The sequence below is a fragment of the Sinocyclocheilus rhinocerous genome, unplaced genomic scaffold, assembly GCF_001515625.1.
Source record: "Sinocyclocheilus rhinocerous isolate Xijiao unplaced genomic scaffold, SAMN03320098_v1.1 scaffold603, whole genome shotgun sequence".
NCBI classification, from domain to species: domain Eukaryota; kingdom Metazoa; phylum Chordata; class Actinopteri; order Cypriniformes; family Cyprinidae; genus Sinocyclocheilus; species Sinocyclocheilus rhinocerous.
The window spans coordinates 2,607,175-2,627,629 of NW_015656630.1; the positions used below are offsets into that span (position 1 = coordinate 2,607,175).

General features: G+C 39.3%; 1 protein-coding gene and 1 pseudogene across 2 annotated transcripts in view; both read right to left on the reverse strand.

The window, feature by feature from the left end:
• Positions 1 to 9,009, reverse strand: part of LOC107720690 (ephrin-B3-like) — a 41,934-nt gene extending 32,925 nt beyond the window's left edge. For both annotated transcript variants that reach the window (XM_016528486.1, XM_016528485.1), the window contains exons 1-2: positions 8,807 to 9,009; positions 7,980 to 8,135 (exon numbers count right to left, since the gene is read on the reverse strand). In XM_016528486.1, the coding sequence (XP_016383972.1) occupies positions 7,980 to 8,128 (149 nt within the window). In that variant the 5' untranslated portion in view covers positions 8,129 to 8,135; positions 8,807 to 9,009. The remainder of the gene's footprint in view (positions 1 to 7,979; positions 8,136 to 8,806) is intronic.
• Positions 9,010 to 12,664: 3,655 nt separating this feature from the next.
• LOC107720552 (PERQ amino acid-rich with GYF domain-containing protein 1-like) overlaps positions 12,665 to 20,455 on the reverse strand; it is a 14,848-nt pseudogene continuing 7,057 nt past the window's right edge.

Here is a 20,455-nt window from a genome sequence, read left to right on the forward strand (position 1 = left end):
ACAAAAGATGGAGCTGAAACTCAAACAAACTTGAACCACCGATTACACTTCACCTCACTGCAGCAATGTGGAAAATGACCTCGATTTAGAGTTTATATAATGATACTATTTTATTAAAATTTTAGTAATTGCACAAAACTGGGGATATTTCCTCTCTTTCCCTGGTTTTCTAAGAACGTGTGTGTGCATGTGTGTGTGTGTGTGAGCATCCCCTAAAGTTACAAACCCTGAATGTCCTTAAAAGTAAAACTTTTACTACAAATAATGCAGTAAATAATAAAGTTCAAAAGGTTTTCTTTTAGGATCTGGATTAGTGTGCACCAAGTGAAGTCTAAACTGAATATGCGGACTTTTATCTTATTTTCTGCACTGATTCAGAGGGAAAATTGTGCAAATGTTAACATATTTAAACATGGTAAATATGCTAAGCGGAACTAAGTGTGTTACACTCTTACTGGTAGTTAAGGCATAACAGAGTAAAACGTTTAATAAAAGAACACAACGGGTGGCAATTTGTATAATTTCATGAATGATAGGGGTGACCATATGGAAATCTGATTCCATGCTGGTCTAGACTGCAGTATTGAGCTTTAATTAAAAACAATAGAAGGCATGTCGTCATTTAAATGTGTGTGTGTGTGTGTGGAGTTTACGGTCATCAAGACCAGCTGAGTGCACCCAGATTATCTAAAGGGCTCGGAGAGTGTTGTTTCATGTTCTTATCTATGCTATTTAATTAGCTAAGGGCTGGAGATAACTTACACATTCCTGAACTCTGACGGACTGAAACCCACTTACCACACGGCTGAGAACCGCATGCCACAAATGCACAGTGACTCACACATATGAAAACACAAAAACAAAAACCTAAAACTAGGGAACTTCTGGGGGCGATAATGGTAAACAATCAGCGGCTTGCTATAGCTGATACAACGGCATATTTGTACTTTTTGCGTTTTAACCCTTTTAAATGTAGCAGCTAATAAAAAATACTGCATTAATGCAATCTGGTCAACTCCTAAACACTGATGCTTTTATTTGCATTCATCTGATCAAAAATACAATTAAAACGATAATATTGTGAAATATTTAAATTTAATATTTTTAAATGTAATTTATTCCTGTGATGGAAAAGCTGAATTTTGGTGCTCAATAACATTTCTTAATATCAAAGTTGAAACCAGCTGTGCATCTCAGTATTGTTGTGGAAAACGATACATTTATTTATGATTCTTTAATGAATTGAAAGTTCAAAAGGAACCGCTTTTATTTGAATTAGGTTTTTTCCTAAGTCTTAACTTTCGCTTTTGATCAATTTAATATGTCCTTGCTGAATACATTTAGGTTTTAAAAAAAAGATTACGGTTCATTAAACCTCAGACACAAGGTGTTGACAAAGGATGGGTCCTTGTGATCAAAAACAGCTAGATGGAGAGCAAGAAAATAAAATAAAAACGGTCACAAAACCCCATTTTTCAAAACTGAACTACTTTTCTCTGACGCATGAGACTTGTTAGGCCTTACAGGCCCATTACAACAAAATGGTGCAATACTGAAAATAATTATGTAATTTTCCCAATTTATTGGCAAGTAATTTATCGGCCAGTAACATATTGTGTACAAAATGTGTCTACTGGGTGGTCTTCTGTTGTGGTCCGGCCGAGTAGCTCCAGGGAGCTGATGGGCCCAGAGGCCACTGACTCAGCCCAACACGAAAAGACTCATCAAGCTCCAAACACTCAGATGATTAAAAATGAACGTCACTAAAAATAACCTTCCCTTTGTTTGGAAGAGAAGGAGGGGAGGGCACAGGGAGAAAGGATATCTCCCAACTCACTTTTCATGCGTTCTCTCGCTTTCTCTCAGCTCTCCGTTTTCATGTTCGAACTGAGCCATGGGGGAATTAACCAGTTCTGATTCTTTTTAAAGTTTGTGGATAAAGTGTTCGGCAGCCTGTTTAGTATACACACATCTTTGCAGTGGCAGATCGGAAGTGTGTGGGTCTACCATTCGAAGCATTTTACCGCGCTTATATCCATTCCACAGAATTCCACGGAGGAACTCTGCAGATTGCGTCTGGGCCTATTAATGAGACCATCAGAGTTAAAACCAGGATGTCCATGATTCATCTAGTCTATAAAAACAAATGCATGTTCTCATCGCTGTCTGTTTACTTTTCTTCATTGTGTTTCTTGACAATCTATTGTTCATGATTCACATATAAGGCCTGCCAATTACCTACACTGTTCCTTCAGAAACAAATGCTCATCCAACCTTCATGAGGATGGGAAACAAGAGACGGCTAAGAAAGAAAAAGAGAGAGAAGGAGTTTTTCCAATAAATTGGATGACATCAAAACCCTAATTGTGTATAGCCTCAATCCATAGGCGACATGCAGCAAAAGAGAACAACAGCTAAAGAAACAATCACTGTCATCATCATAAACGTTGTGTTTTACAAGGGGTGCTGATGTTAACAGATGATGTAAAGCGCAATGCTTGTCTCTGTCATTCACTGTAATACCACCCCCTCCCCTCTTGGTTCAGAACCATCATCGGAGTAATCTTAAAACTGTAATTATGCTTTCCACACACAGCACAGTATCATGCCAGGGCTTTGAAGGCATGCCAGAGACGCACCTTTGAAACTGAAAATTAAATATGAGTGAAACAAGAGAAGGAGGTTTTCATCGCGCAGATGGCATGTCCAGCTAAATAACACTGAAACTGAACGCTCAAGAAGTCAAACTATGAAGTTTCAAGGGTTGCTGGTGTAAATTAAATGCCTTTATGAGAACACAGGAACTGAAGGAAAGAAACAAAAAATTTTATTAAAAAAATTAAACTTTTAAACTTCTTTTTGAGTAAATGGAGAATTGGTTAAACTTCTTATTTTTGAATGTTTCTCCTGTAAAAAAAAAAGATCCAAGTAATGTCGTGTCTGCATAGTTAACATAGTCTCCAAGAGATGCAGCCTGATTACATTAACATAATAGTGGATAGTATCCCTACATTTACACATTTTTGTTTCGATATGCACTGAAACGTACCATTTGGATTTAGTGACGGCATATGAAATGTACTATTTACATATTCACAAATAATCTTCGTAAACACTTTATATTAGATTTATTTTATCAATATACAGTGCCGTGAAAAGGTTTTTGCTCCCTTACTGTTTTTTTTTTTTTGCATATTTGTCACACTTAAAAGATTCAGATCATCAAACTAATTTTAATATTACACAAAGATAACCCGAGTTGGCCCACTCTTCTTTGCAGAATTGTTTTAATTCAGCCACATTGGCGGGTTTTCGAGCATGAATGGACTGTTTAAGGTCATGCCAATTATGGCAAATCGTCCAGGTCCTGAAGCTAGCAGCCCCAGACCATTATACTACCACCACCACGTTTGACTGTTGGTATGATGTTCTTTTTATGAAATGCTGTGTTGGTTTTACGCCAGATGTAATGGGACACACACCTTTCAAAAAGTTCAACTTTTGTCACATCAGTCTACAGAATATTTGCCCAAAAGTGTAAGATGAGCCTTTGTGTTCTTTTTGGTCAGCAATGGCTTTGCCTTGGAACTCTCCCATGGATGTCGTTTTTGCCCAGTCTCTTCTTATTGTTATTTTGTTGAACCGTATTTTCATGAGATTCGTACTGGAGCGTTTCACCTCCCAAGCACAACTCCATACTGCGTGAGCTACCGAGCAAACCTACTAAACATGAAAACCCATACATATGAAGCTGGATATGTGACACTAACCTTCGAAGGTATCAGTTTTTAAACGTTGCAGCATGTTAAAATTGTTTTGAATTAATAACATAATATTCCTCAAGTAATTGCTTGAAAAAAATCTATGAGAGCAGCACTTTACCTGCAAATATATGATTATTAATGATTTGCCTACACACAAGTCTGGAAGTTTCAGAACTCAAACATTTCAAAGTATCTGACTAATCTCCTTACTGTACATCAATAATTATCTCATTTGTATTTCCCCAAAGACATTGTAGAAAAAATCTCAGAGATAAAGCTGATACTATGAGCTATAAAAGAGCAACCTCTGAGCAATAAAATTATCCTCTGGGAAAGACAGAGAGAGAGCGAGAGAGAGAGCAGTGACACAAAAGAATGAGGTAATGAATGAGGAGAGAAAAAAATAAGAAGATGAATAGGTGAAGGGAATGTGACAGAGAGGGAGAAAGACATTAACCCCGGAAAGAAAAAGCGCAAGAGAGAAAGTGTGTATAGAGGTAGTAATCCCTTCACAGATGGCTTTGTTGCCTGTCTGATGATGGAGCAGTCCATATGATGAACTAATGGAGGGGTGTAGTGTAGAGGATTATCCTCCCACTCTCGCACCCCTGGAAACTGAGGTCAAGTGGTACAATTCCATTTTCAGTCCATTTAATGCCACAATCACAATCTCTCTTTTAACAATGTAACATTTTCCATGAGGTCTTATCTCTTCAAAAAAACACTCTCTTGCACACAAATGGCTAGGAGATGTGGGAGGGCCTTGCACAGTGAAGCACATTTACAAACCCTAAATCCATTCTTTTCACTAACAATGTTTAATCTCGCTCTGCTCTCGGTCCCTAGAAAGGCTCTATAGAAGATCTTTCAGCAAAGGAGAACCAATCAATCACAGATTCGCCAGAAAAAACCTACCGCGACTACAGTAAAACGGTCAAAAGTCTGAAGATCTGATGTAGGCTCTGTGCTCTGCTTGTCAGTTTTCCAAAGTATCTTTTCCTACCCCTAAAATGTTTTAATGTGAAACGCTTAACCCAGTTAAGAAAGCTTTTATCTGTCTCCAATTAGCAGCTGATTCATTAAATATTGAGGGAGCCATGAAGGATTAAATTTTTAATGTTCATTTGAGGCACAGAGTTGTACAACAACTTCCCCCGGAGCGATGCATAGAGACAGTCTGTGCTCACCATTGATTATGCTCATTGAGGGGCCGAAATCCACTCCTCTCCTCCCATGCACCCCTCCATCCCATAGGTGAGCGTGATTTCACCAAGTACAACATGTTCCTGGATCAACATCCAGCGACCCCATCCCATAACCTGTCTGACCCGTTTCAACGTCATTTTTTTCTCTCGACACAGGCTCTATGGAGTTACTAATGGTTTTCTCCAGACATCAGCATACTACATGACTTAACAAGACCTTTGAGTGTTGTCAGGTTAAAGTCAACAACATGAAATCAAAACTGATTTTAATGAATGTTTCTGGTCTTATTGTAAATTATGCATCAATGCACTTTATTCCAAAAATAAAAATAAAAAGATCTTTGTAATCTTTAATAGAAGTGGTATGTTGCTTTTCCTCTTTCTGCTGGCATTACTTAGGCCAGAGTTTTCAAACTGCTTGATCCCAAGAAGCCTAAAATATGATATAGTCCCAAAATATAAAAACAACTTTATATTTTTATATACAAACATGCAATTATACTGTTTGAGAAATTTTTTTTTTTACAAAATTATATATTTTTATATTACTGTACTTTACTCTAACAAAACCCAATGTAAATATATTATCTGTAAAATATTTGCTTTGTATTACAGTTTTTTTCAACTGCTTACACGCGTTTTCAAAACTTTGCCTCTTTTTTCAAAACTTTTCACACAAATCCAAGAATTGCACACACAAAATGCAAAATGAAGCACTGCATTCAAAATATCAAAATTAAAAATCTCAAAAGCAAACATTTGCTGTTAGATTTTTGTGTGTTACATAGACAATTGTGTTGTGTTTTGTAAAAAGTGTTTTATGAAATTGAAAACGGAGTCAAAGGACGAGAATTAGCGTATGGTTTTGCAGATTTGGTGTGTGGTTCTGGTGTTTGAGTGTCAGGTTTCAGAAATTGTGACAAGTACAAATTTTGTGTGTAAGCAGTTGAAAAAAACTGCAAGCTTAAAGGGGTCATACGATGCGATTTCAAGTTTTCCTTTCTCTTTCTTTTTTGCACCCACTAGTCATGTAATGTTAAATGTATAAACCTTGCAGCAAGCATTTTAAATTAATTTCAGAATTATTTCTTAAACACTTTTAAAGATAAATATTGTACTTTTTTGTGTTATAAATATATTTAATTAATATTTTATGTTAACATATTAATTTAAACAACCCCAAAAAAAATTACAACATTTTCCACAGACCCTCTAGCACCCCCTTGCAGCCCTCACAGGGTTCCTGTACCCCAGTTTGAAAACTCTTGACTTGTGGTCTATTAGGTTATATTAACCGATTGCCAGGCAACCTTCAAAGCTTTGTTTCAATAAACTTGCATTCGGTCATGTTTTCCATTTTTGTCATGTCATGATCCAATCAATTCCTGATGGAATACATCATGTCCCAGACTATCATTCAACATTCAATTTCATGCAATCAATATGTAAGATTATGAACACAAATGACACATCAACACATTGCGTAGAATGCTATTCATGAAGCTTTTTTATATTAATTAATATTCTGGCATCTCTGTGTGCATGATGAAATGTTCAATTGTCTTGTGGGCATGTGTGTCAAATGTGTGTGTGTGTGTGTGTGTGTGTGTGAGTCTGAGAGAGTGAAAAGAGAGCGAGATGACCTAAGAGGGATGTGGCTGTCGTGGTGTGAGTAAACACGCTGACCTTTTCAGATATCAGAGGAACATTTATTTCATATGGATGAATGACTTTCTCTATCGCTTTTTATATATGACTTTATCTGCACAAACCCCTCAATTCCTTCTCTCTACTTCATAAGTTGAAACTCTGGCTCAGCATCCATTTAATATTTATTTTCTTCTCTCTTTTAGCCAACCATGTTTATCTTTTCCACCTCAGATCTATTTGTCTTCTCTAATTATATTTCTCTACCATCCGTCTGTCAGAGTGAAGCTCTGAAGTTCTCAGAGGCAGTTTTTTTTTTTTTTTTTTTTCTCAAGGTTGAGAGACTTCCTGATTCAGTCTCTCACCCAAGGTCTACACTCTTCATAACGTGGCTTCTCCTTTCCTCTTGTTCAGAGAGCATCCTCAGCACAGACAAAAATCAAAGGACCTTTGCGTGGGTTTGCAGATTGTGTCACTGTGGGTAAAGCATGAATGCCTTATCTAGGGAGGGCATGCACGCGACCCATAATCGGGAGGCAGCCAGCCGGAAAATGCCCCCCTGTCTCTCTCAGTTGAGTGTGTCTGTCCAAACCGTTAACTAGACTGTGTCCCAGGCCAAAGTCACCCCTGTCCCAACTGGGGTTGAGTTTATATGTACATAGTTCCCACACTTTCCGACCCATTTCCTTGATTTTTTAATTACTTTTCAAAGCTGGATAATGGCTTGATAATGAATTTTAAAAATCGTTTTATAGAAAATATACTTGCAAAAACATCTAGACAAAGAAAAACTTCAGAACATGGAGCACAACTACACTTACATAAAAGTAAAAAAAATAAAATACAAATAAAAAATACTGGAGTATGTTTTACAATAAAATATGATTTCAGTCTTTTTACTTAAAAATTTCAAGTTTAATTCAATGTGTTAACTGGAGTTTCTTTGAAATTAATTGTGAAACTTACTAGCAATTTCTGAGTGAAACTGTTTCTACACCAATATTTTTTTCACTTTACAAAAATTGATATTGACTATAGAAGTCACACTTTTGAATCATATTTTTAGGTTTTCCAGGATCCTTTATGTGGTTTACAAGTAACTTGACTAAAAGAATCAAAATCAAAATGTAATTAGAATCATCTTTCTATTGTACAACATTCTGTTCCAACTAGTTTAATGCTAGGATTACATGCATGAATGCAAATTGACAAATATTACAATTTATTCTAAATTGTATTATTTACACTACCATAGAGATCTGTAATTGGAGGCATTTGACACTTAAAGCCAGTCTTTAGAAGACTGAACTGGTTGAAAAACTTGTATCTGGGTGCATGAGTTTTATATCAACCAACAACATACCTTCTGTTCAAAGAGTTCCAGTAGACTGGCTCCATGTTGGTCGCATCCACTGCTAAACTCTCCATCAGGAAGATTAAGAGGATTCCCAATCCACTGACCCAGTCCGAGAACGTCATAGCCACCCAGGCTCCCCTCGTCTGGACTCCCATGTTCCTCCTACAAGACAAATGAATGGGACCTAATAGAGACAAAAGACTGGTGGAGGGTTGAACTTCACTAGATCCCTCTGCGCTTGAGGAGATGGTGTGACCGCAACATCCACATCTGAAAGACTCTAAGAACAAATCTCTGAATGTTTGTAAAAGAAAGCAGATTCAGAAACATCAACCTCCTTTGTTCCATTCAAAGGAGTCAATGACCTCAACTGAAAGTCCCAAGTAATTGTCAAATTTGAGAAGGCAAAGCCATATGGTCAATGTATGAATCTGATTTGGGATGAATTTCAAACAATATTATGATTGTACATGGGGTGAAGTTAAATGTTTTGAAGCGCACGCAGACTGATGCGGGGCGCCAGGTCCACTGCGGGTGATTTTTTTAGAAATGTTTCTCCATCAACCGCATCATTAGCATTTCTGTCAAGGACTTGGAGTTGTATTTTTACTCCCGTTGAGAAAATTAACATCCACCCGGTAGAAATAATTCAATTTTTCGGTGAACAAAAGTGTTTAAGTTGTGTCGTACTTTCACGCTGGTGAAGAACACGCCTCTGGTGTCCAAAATGAGAGGTCCAGAACTTTTCGCTCATCTAATATCCAAAATATTCACGCAAATATGATGTCCCAGTCCTGAAACAACAGTGAGGATGTCCCCCAGCACTTACTTACCCAATGAATTACAGTCCGACAAGAAACAAAACCCGTTTAGGGCATTGAAAGGAGGTAAGTGGCAGTAATCGGTAAACGTCTACTGCAACAAACGCAAAAATGCTGGGGACAAGAAACGAGATATTCCTGTAGTCCATGGATACAACGCGTGCCGTTCGCTCTCTCCGTTTCTCTGCTGCTCTGCAAAGTCTGGCGCTTTGACTCGCGCGCCGGCAGCATTGTTGCCAGATCCCAGGAGAAACAAGCAACCTAGTCTGATAAAACAAGTCTGACCGAAAAGAAAATTAACATCCACCCGGTAGAAATAATTCAATTTTTCGGTGGACAAAAGTGTTTAAGTTGTGTCGTACTTTCACGCTGGTGAAGAACACGCCTCTGGTGTCCAAAATGAGAGTTCCAGAACTTTTCGCTCATCTAATATCCAAAATATTCACGCAAATATGATGTCCCAGTCCTGAAACAACAGTGAGGATGTCCCCCAGCACTTACTTACCCAATGAATTACAGTCCGACAAGAAACAAAACCCGTTTAGGGCATTGAAAGGAGGTAAGTGGCAGTAATCGGTAAACGTCTACTGCAACAAACGCAAAAATGCTGGGGACAAGAAACGAGATATTCCTGTAGTCCATGGATACAACGCGTGCCGTTCGCTCTCTCCGTTTCTCTGCTGCTCTGCAAAGTCTGGCGCTTTGACTCGCGCGCCGGCAGCATTGTTGCCAGATCCCAGGAGAAACAAGCAACCTAGTCTGATAAAACAAGTCTGACCGAAATTGGCGAGCTATGTTTTTCATTTCTAAAGGTTTAGTAGTTATTTATTAATTATGGGAAAGACACTGTATAACTCCGTAAATTCACTTATCAAGACAGCATATATAGATTAAATACAGTCTGGATAAAAATAGCTAAATTACAGACTTCCACAAGTAGTATTTTATTAAACAATAGACAGTGCATTTAAGTAAAATAGTACATTTATATTTTATATAATAAAAAGCTAGTTTTAGTTGCTTATAATAAGCGGACATGGCAACAACTGTGGTGAGCGCGCGTGTTGGTGACTGTTGGTGAGGAGAGTTTGTGGATGCCGTCTTGAGAAAAGCTACTCTCTGAAGTATTTTTCAATACTGTTGAATTTAAATGTAACTGCAGCTTTAAGGCCAACAAATCAAAAGAACTACTATGAAGTAACCTGCGAGGACGGTAGGGCTCGAATCGACTTCAATTCAGTATTTCCAAGAAACATGGCGTTTCCAACCGCCTCAACTTTATTCAGGTAACGTTAGCTCGAGGCACATCAGAACAAGGTTTGTGTACTTAAACCTCTAAACTAAAATCTGTCAAAAAACAGTACAAAAGAGTGATGCTGGGTTCCTTGGGGAATCAAATGGTGGAGGTTTATGCTGTGTAGACTTAACATGAATTTAGAATGGTTCCTAACGCCGACTGAAAATGACTGAAAGCACGATGATTTTTATCTTTAGTAACGTTAGTTTCATTTGGCATCAAGAAATCAAGCTCTGATTATCCTCGAATATTTTATAATGTAACTTATAAGTTACTCCCTGAGGTTCTGAAGCAGAAGTGTGATTGTACTGCCTCATAGAGGAAAACAGTCGCAAAGCAGGAGTCAAATCTGACTACATTTAAGACAAAACAACGAAGGTCTAAGCCAACAATAATTGTAACAATGACAGAAAACAAATTCAGCATTTATTTTTTTTATTTTCAGTTTAACATATTTTGATCTTCTCAAAGCAAAACCAAGCCCCATGTTCTGTACGTACCCACCTAATCATTTAAAACTAAAAAAATGTCAATGCCGAACTGATAAAGGAAGGCAAGCTACCCTTTTTTTTTTTTACTTTTATAATTTCTTTTTCAGATTTCAGCATATACCAATGCTCATCAACCTTTATCTGTACATGTCAATAATTGCAGTTATTCACTTGAACATTAACATACCAACAATACATAGACAACACCGTGGGAAACATCCCACAGCCTGGTATGATGAGTGAAGTCAACGTAGGGGAAAACATTCTCAGCCAGGCTCAGATTCCTTTAGATGATGTAGATACAGCCGGTGCTGTTTTTCTAATGAGTGTTACATTAATGTTGACCAGGGCAGTTCTATTTTGTACAATTAAGGCATGTGAAACACCCAAGATGATGCCCTAAGATGAACAGAACTCAACAAACAGGGACCAAAATCATTTACATTATTTACAGGACATCCAGTCCCCACCTCACCCACAAGTGAGACAGGAGAATGTACGAGTGTCTTTGTACAGACACATACAAAGTCTCTTCACATGCATGCACACACCTAGTCTGTCTGTGGGTCCCATTCTATGCTGTCAGGACGAAAGCGAGTGGAAGAGAGAAACAGTAGAGAAAGTTGTGGTCTCTTGCTAAATTCGACGACATCAGATGATGCGTACTGGTGGGTGTGATGGTACCAGCAGAGAGATCTAGGTTACGTCCATCCTGGAAGAACTGTAAAACAAAAAACAGATTAAACCACAACGTAAGTAAATTTACAATTTTCAATCTCAGTCTGTCGCATCTCACCTGCTTCACTGCAGTTCAGCTGTTTCACAAGCATCCATGAACTTCATAATGTCAACAATTGCTGTAATACTCTCAATTTTTCATTGTATTGACAGGCAATCATGACAAGTCTGTGTCCTTGAAATTTAGTTCAAGTGAAGTGCGTGAAGAAACGAGGAGAGTTTGCTTCAGTTCATCTCCTCTCCAAACATTCATCACATCTAGACTCCTCAACCCGCAGCAGGTAAGGAAGTTTTTGAAGAAATATGATTGATAGACGTGAGATCTGCAGTTTCTCCGCACCGTAATCTTCTAAAAAGGCATAAAGGTTTTTTTTTTTTTTTAAATCAAACATTCAAAATGACCGTACATGTCTTTTTTTTTCAAATGCTGTAGGAATATCCTTCATTTGATAGTGTTGCAGAGAGCAGTGGGGATTGCAGCTCAAAGGATGCAAAAAACTACATTCCTTTGGTGTGAGGATGAAATGGATCCGCACATATTCCCTGTGTCTCACGCTCTGGGTGTAGCACTAAATGCAGCTGGTTGCCACTCATTTTCGGACTCCAGAATGGCGTTTGAGTTAGTGCCGATATCCACCTCTCCGTGCTTGTTTTCAGTCATTGTCTTTTATTTTTTTTACAAAAATATAATCCAGTCAGAATAGAGTGAAATACGCTTAAAGCAGGATTTTTTTTTCTACAGATCAAGTACCGAAATCTCCTCTGTTCTGATCCTCAGTCTCTTCCGATTCAAATAGATTCTATCCCCCCACCCCAAAAAACAACAACAACAATTTCCTGCTACACACTGCAGATCCTTGGCTCTCAATGGCCCTGCATCAAGAGCGCAAGTAATAAAACGGCAGAACAACAGTTCCATCAAGATGTTGAGACGAACGGAATCTCCGGATGTTGTGAGAAAGTTCCGGAAGAGCACTAGCAGCCGGAGACCGTCAGCTTGATACAGGCCATGCGCATCCCAGAATCTGACCTCTGACAATAGGCATATTCCGAATGTTGAGGCGTGTCCCGTTTCACTCCGAGACACTCAAGCCTTATTGTTAGATGCACTGTTATACATAGTTTGTTTTGAAATACATTCATTCATAATACATCCTCAAGAGGCAAAAAAAAAAAAAAAAAAAATTAAAAAAAAAAAAAATTTTTTTTATGAAATTGCAGAGGTTTTTCTTTCTTTTTTTATCAAGTGAACAGTTGTACAGTTTCATTTTTTCAATCTAACACTCAAAAAAAAAAATACAAGGTAGCAGCCTAGAAAGTGCTCCAACTCAAAGTTCAAATACTTTGTATAGAATAAAAAAAATAAATCATCGTTTTTCAACAGCAACAAAAAAGAAAGTAACAACTGACATACAGAATCACAGTGCCCTTGTGACTGTCTCAAAACACCAGCCAACAGAATACACACACCCACACACTTTCTGGACAGAAGGCAACATTTCACATCGTGGACTGAGAATGAGTGAAAGGTGAAGAGTTGTAATGTAAGTAGTTTGTGTACAGACAACAGAGGAGCTACATTTACACACCAAACACAAAGCCCGATTGCCCTCTTAGAACAGAGCCAAACGGGCCAAACAGCACCTCAATTCATGCTTTTAAACACTGGAGGGTAAAAACGCAATGCTTGACTCTCCTATCGGTCTCTGTAAGAGCCTATGTACAAAAAAGCGCCAACACAATCTACTTCTGTCCATTCACGCACACGCTCAATGAAGTAGAAAATTGTGTTGAACAAAATAAAAGCATGGCATTTGTTTTATACACGTCGGTAAGCAATAAAATTTGTGCAGACTACATCTCTTACGCTTGCACACGCACTCACAAAAAACCTCAACCTATCCTAACATTTTTTTTTGTTTGTTTTTTTGTTAAACAAGTGCAAATCTTCAAGTTTTCAAATTCATATTCTGATAGCTTTACCATGAACATAAAAATACAACAGTGTTTGTCTTTTAGGAGAGATGCTTAACTTATATCTCCCCAACATTTCCAAACCTCCACGTTTGATATGGCGGAAACCGCTCCGTCCCTACCTCTCATATGTATATTCATACAAATATTCTACACATAATATATGCAACAATATATTCACACATTTCTGCATTGTAAAAAAAGAAAGACAGACAACTCCATTTCAAATATGAAAACATTAAAGTGCAATGGTTTAGGTAAGGTGCTTTACTGAAGGGAGGCAGAAGAGGATCTCCTCTTCACACCGAACCTCCCAATAACCTCCTTCTGCTCCTCTCACAGTGCAGTGTGAGAGAAAGAGAGAGAAAGAGAGAGGGGGTGTGGACAAATATCGTCCGCCCCTTCCCTCACTGAGCAGTGCACATTCCTCTGCTGATTTGCTCCAGGTTTAAGGCCTCAGGTAAACTCAAGTAGACGGGCTGGGTCAGTAATCCTCCACCTGCTCCAGCTCACCTCCCCCCAGGAATGAGTAGCCTGCGGAGGTGGGAAACAGGAGAACAGAGGTTGAGAAGTCTGAGGGTTGACTTTCTACAAGAAATTTCCCATCTGGGAATATACTAATGACTAATTCATAAACTTTCCCCCTTGAAGCAGGGCAGAAAATGCTTTTCAATAAGTACATCAGTAAAGAGGTTCTCTTTGCTAGATGAAGATCTCACTATGACCCAGACAGCAAGAATTTGACAAGGAGCCGGAATGCAGATTAAAACAACAGTAGTTCAAGGGTTATTCTGGGTAATGTATGCATGCTGATGGGTAAAGCTGAATGGAACCCAGCAGGGGTTTGTGAGTGTTTATGCGAGCGTATACGCTAACCGAGGATACTGGGGTCAGAATGGAGCATCATGCTAGGCTTTTTATTTGTTTTTCCTCCCTGAGTGTCGTACACACTGCCACCCTTACTCATGTGAGCTGCCTGGAACATTGACTGTAAGAAGAAAAGCAGGAAGAATTTAAACAATGGACTAATAGAAAATGAAAACTAAAAATTTAAATATTATAGGTCTTCTTTAAAAATCCAGTAAAACAGTATGTAATTTACCTGCAGGGGGAAGTTCATGTTTAATCCAGAGACTTCCTTGGACAGCTGTGGAAAGTTTCAGTACATTAAGACTCACCCAGTGTGGAGAATTGAACAAACGTTAAACAAGAAAAATCGTCCTTCACAAACCTGCTGCTGTTGTCTCTGGTGGTTCGCTTTCTGTTTGGCACGGCGCTCCAGGAACTGCTTGGCAAACTCTTTGGCTTCAATGGTATCGCCCAGATAAATACGGATAAAGTCATGAACTTCATATGGAGACTCCACCTCCTTCAGATATGCCACAATGGTGGGCACTACCAAGAGAAATGCAAGCATGATAAATGTAATCTCCATTCCTTTTGGAGAAGACAGTAGAAAAAGAGGCGAATGGCAGATGTGACATAGTTACCGTCCACTGAGGAGGAGTTATTTGCAGAGGTGTTGAGAGCGTGGAGCATCTGTTCACACCAAGTGGTGAAACCGTCCTGAGGTTTCATCCCCTGAAGTAGCTTCAGAAGCCTATCCTCATCGTCAGTACGCTTACGCCGATTCAGCATGTACTGATCACTGAGAACACAGACACGTTTGGGGATAACATTGTGTAAAAACACTGGTTTAAATGGAAAGGTAAATTGTGAGTGCAAATTTGTGTACCTGAGAGAGGGACTGCTGCGGCTGTTCTTGAGGCCAATGTTCCGATGGCTGGCCTGGTTCTTCATGGCCTCATCCCACATGCCCATAGCAGGGTTGCCACCTCCGACCTTCCCTTCCATGCCAGCTCCTGACCACATCCCAGATGGCCCATCACTCCACTGGCCCATTGTCAAACTTCCATGCTGAACGAAACAATGTTATAATGACCTAAAACAACAGCAACTCTTACGAGGAAGACCTCTTTAAACCCAAGACTACAAACTGTTTGCCAGCCATTCGGATGCATATTAAACAATTCACTACTCAAGATTTTTTTTACCCTTTGCTGCTGCTGAGCTCTCTGCTGCTGCTGTTTGTGAAGTCTCTCTGCCTCCAGCTCCAGGAGTCCCATGCTCTTTCCGGTAGCTTTGCCCAGAGACAGAGCTCCTGCCTGGCTTCCGCTCCACCCTGCGCCCCCTGGCACGCTCTGCTGCTGCTGGCTCTGCTGCAGAAACTTCATGATCAGTTCCTGCTGCTGACGGCACTGCTGTAAAACACAAACATACAAACGTGTTACACATCATAAACATTTAAGAGTGCAACAGTTGTAGCCCAGTGTGTCCATGTGCTCACCTGTTTTCGTCTGTAAAGCTCCTCCTCCTCTCTCCTCTTCTGTTCCTCCTGCTGCCGGCGCTTTTCCTCCCTCCGTTTCCTCTCCTCTTCGTCACGCTTCCTGAGTTCAGCTTCACGCCTCTCCTGCTGGATCTAACACACGGGCAGCACAGGCTCAATTACCGAAACAGCAATATGGGTGAAGTTTACACATTCAACATGAAATGTGATCACCGAGAGGAGTGATTAATTGGTGACATCGCAGTCCTGTTGAAATCCAAAGTTTACTTTGGCTTTTAACGTATACATTAGGGTATAGGTACAGTGTGCATTACGTAAAATTCTTCATAAGCATAGTACACATGTACAGTAAACGTGCAAATTGGTTTTTCTGACTGCACTTTGTCCACATGGTGGCAACACTGCCACGGCCCGCTGTTTCAAAAAACAGATGAGGAAAAAGAAAAAAAAATTCTGGAGACAGCAATAGATGCCTACATTGATGAACGCTTGTGTGAGTCTGTTAAGAGACATGAGCAACTCTGTTTAAACGGGTACAAAGATATTTTTATCTGTAACTTTTGGAGAGTAATAGTGCAGACACTGGACAAGATCCAGGCTATGCACAGTTGTACACATTTGCTAAATTTTCACATCAAAAATGAAGTAATGCTTTGGGCTTTAGTCACCATGAGCCCTTGATCAAGACAAGATCAATGTAATCTAGCAGGACAGACAGCTTTACTATAGCATATGTTGAAGGCACTTTCAAGATCACATAGGTTACGTACTTTCTGCAAATGTTCAAGAGTTGGACCCTGAGTGGAGTTACTCATGGTTAAGTCCCACAGACTGGTATCACCGCCTACAAAACAGAAAAACCAGTGGTGTAACAAAAGCACTTCATATAATAAAGTGGCTATTACAAAGCATCAATGCAGCTGGTAGTACCTGACTGCTGAGAGACTGAGGTAGGCATGTCCCACATGGGCCCGGTGTCTGGCACTGACATGGACCTGTTCATCGCAGGCATCATCCCAGTCTCCCCACACCTGAGACCCAAACACATCGCTCATAAACCCAAAACACAAGTATATACCTGGTCAACTGATGCATTAATTGCTAGTCGGTGATACCTGTTCATGTGCTGAAATCTCATCTGAAGTTGTTTGTACAGGGCTGCAGTGGCAGCTTGTTCTAATTGTTTCTTCAATACCTCCTGGTCCATGTTCCCCTAAAGTAACAGAAAAACAGACCAAAAAGTTGTATCTCCATCCAACTAGAATACTTTATTTTGTAGAAGTTTTAGGATTGGCGAGAAAATAACCGTCAGGAAATGTAGAATGGGAGGATATGAGATATGAGATGAATTTGGGTCATCTGTAACATGACCTCTATATGTTAAAGCACTGCCTTAAAAGGTTAAAGCTCTGACACCTACTTGAATATTTTACAAAAGCAACAAGCAACTCAAGGCTATTCTTGATTTTACCATGGTTAAGGATTTAGGAACATGGTGAAATTGTTGTTACACAAAGCCCTGAGTAAATTATTACTAATACATGGCACAAAGCATCATCAAACCCATTTCTGGATATTTCACAGTGTTCCTCACCAGCAGTGGAGGAGGGGAGGGGCCGGGAGAGAAAGGCACACGCCCCCACATCTTGATGACTTCACCCAGGGGCTGAAATCCCTCATCACAACCACGTTTGACCAGCAGGTTCATGGAGAAATACCCCGCCTGAAACCACTCACACATCTCTACTGTAGTGAAAGGACCTGAAAGAGAGACAACCAATACAGCCCACCATTTAATGCTGTGATGAACACACAAAAACCCTCCAAGACTGACGTGGTAGTCACCTTGAATCTCCCCTTGAGGGTCTTTGTAGAACCACTTCATTGCGGATTCATGGGACAGGGGCAGAGCACTGGCGGAGTTCGGGAGAGTGTGTGAGGTGGAGTGAGAGTGTGTGTGCGTATTCGGGTGTGTGTGAGTGTGTGCCGCAGTGATGTGGCTCTCCTGAAGAGCTTGAGTGAAACACTCCTCTTCAAGAGACGTGTCTTGCAGGGATGCCACCATCTTCTCAGCCTCCTTTAAAAGACAGATCTTTTTTACTTTGACCTTCTATCGTAAGAGCAACAAAAACAAACAAAAAAGCAAGCACGCTAACCTGCTGAAGGTGCTTCATGCCATCTTCCTCCTCGGTGTCTCCCCCTACTGTTGGAAGGTCAGTACCAGTGGTTGAGGGAGGAGAGGAGCTCTGCATCTGCGTTGTGGTGCCACCTGCTGGAGCTGCATCTATAAGAAAAAACTCAGTCTTGGTCCAGAGCTTTTTGCATTGCATGTTCTTGGAACAAAAAGGGAAAATGCACAAAAAGAGAGAAAAAAAGAGATAGAGAACCATCAGATGGTTGGGGTGCAGGTTTTGAAGGAGGAGTGACTATGGGTTTGCGAGTCTTTTCCTCTGCAACAGGGTGCACAGGGGCAGGAGCAGACACAGCATGAGGAGATGATGAATTTCTGTCTCTATCACACACAGCTATTGCTTCACATGTGTTCGCTGGAAAAAAAAGAAGCGAGGTGAGTTTAGAAAACAGCAAAAAAAAAAAAGTGAGGAAATACATCATCTTGAGAAATGGAGGACACTAAACGTTTAATGTTCATTTAAAGTAATCTTGGTCAGAGCAGGTCACATAATGCAGAACAAAGGGCAACAGGCACTTCCTGCTGAACATGCCGGATACAACATCAAATAAGACTTTTCTTACATTTATCAGCAGGGCTGTCCTTCTTCTCTTGACCACCCTCCTCTTCCTCCTCCAGAGCTTCAAATTCCAGTTCCTGGTCTTCAGGGATTGCATCTCTGGAGCTTTTCTAAAGGGTAACACAAACCTGATTTAATCCATCTCTTTTTTTTACTTACTTAACAGGAAGTTACTTAACAGTCATGAGCAAGAATGCATCTGAAATTTATTTAAAGAAAAGTGTTGTAAGACAAGCAAACCTTAATGCACATGAAGGCTCCAGAAGAATCAAAGGTTCCCATCTCCCCTTCTTCTTCATCGGTGCACCATTCAGGTAGGCCATCTCGCTCTTCCTCTCCTCCCTCACTTCCAGCCCTTCTACGTCCACCTTCTCCATTAATAAAAAAGTGAATGTACCATCACGACGGCCTCCAGCAATTCTCCAGCTTCCCCCAGGTTCTGCCCCATCATCGTCCTCCTGCTCCTCTCTGAGCGTACGCCAGTTATCGCTGTCTGAGCGCACGTAGTCCTTCCTTCCTCCTGCTCCTCCCTCCTCAAAACCACCACGCCCACCATCACGCCTCAAGGGCTTTTCAAAGCGCCGCTCACTTCTGAAATAGCAAATACTAATGATCAGCACAACAGAATGTCTGACATTTATTCTGAGAGTGACTGTTCATTCTGCACCAATGTCTTGATGGATTTAAGTTATACAAATGCATGTTATAAACATATTGATATTCAGACAAATATGTACATTGTAGGGCTGGACAATAATTCAATATCAATATGTATCGCGATAATAAATAAATATATATATATATATATATATTATTCCATTAACACTATCAAATGAATATGTATTGTATAATATACTAAATTTCTTGGGAATAGATGAAATGTGACCTAGACATTTTTTTGAGAAATCATGATTTGTAATTATTTACAAAAATAAGATGAAGAAACATGTAACTGGAAGGATGATCTTCATTGTAGTCAATGACACACACACAAATTCATTTATTTTACACTCATATCCATACAGAAATTATTTATTAAAAGCAAGCTTGTAATTTCTGCACTATCATCAACAAACAGAATTGGAAAAACAAATGCCATTTTCAAACAGGTTTTTCCAAACACTCGCCACATCTGCCAAACAATCCCAAACGGAGTGCTGCAAGGTTGACATACTTTTGTATGCCAAAACCCGGAACTAGTTAGAATTTTAGCACTTCCTGTTCATCACTCTAATGTCTATGAGGTTTTTTGTTAAATGCCTGCAATAAGGTCTGTGTTCAACACAAGCTCTAGACACTTTCATAATTTACTCTATGACTTAAAATACATCAGTAATAACCACGCTGTTTTCTTAAGCTTTTACTTGTCTTGAAAAAGGCAGTTGCTAACAAGTGGCTAAACATCGCTACAAAGGCAGTCTTCATGCCGAACAGGAAAACCCATCTACTTATTAGTTCTCTTTTACATCCTTGCTTTGTTTATAATTACTGCTTCTGGTGATTGTATTTAGGCTTCAAACTTCATAATCATTCTGTTAATTTGTGAACATTAACATGATGAACAAAACATGTAAGAATCATCAACTTTTGTTGGTCACAGAGTAGGGATGTTCATTTTAACCGGTTAACCGTTAACCGACTAAGAATTTTGACCGATAAATACAATCAGTTAAACGGTTTAAAAAGTCATTTATTTATTGATTTTTTTCAGTAATTTATCAAAATATTTAAAAAGGTTTGCTGCATGGTTAAAATACGCTACGCGTATACATTTTTTAGTTTTTTTAGAGAAAAAAACAAGTCGCATTTTATTATTTCATTCAGAAATAGGCCTAATGCCGATGTGAAATGTTTACAAACATTATAATAAACACTGTAAACATAGCTAGGCTACACAACAAACAGTATTTAGAAAAGAACAAGAATTAAAAATATAATCTATAGCAATATAAACGACAAGCCAAAACGAATTAATTTAGGCTAAAATGAAACTGAAACCAACATTGAGTCTCTCATTCAACACAAAATCAAATGTTTCCGTATTCGTGATGTATTTGAATGCCA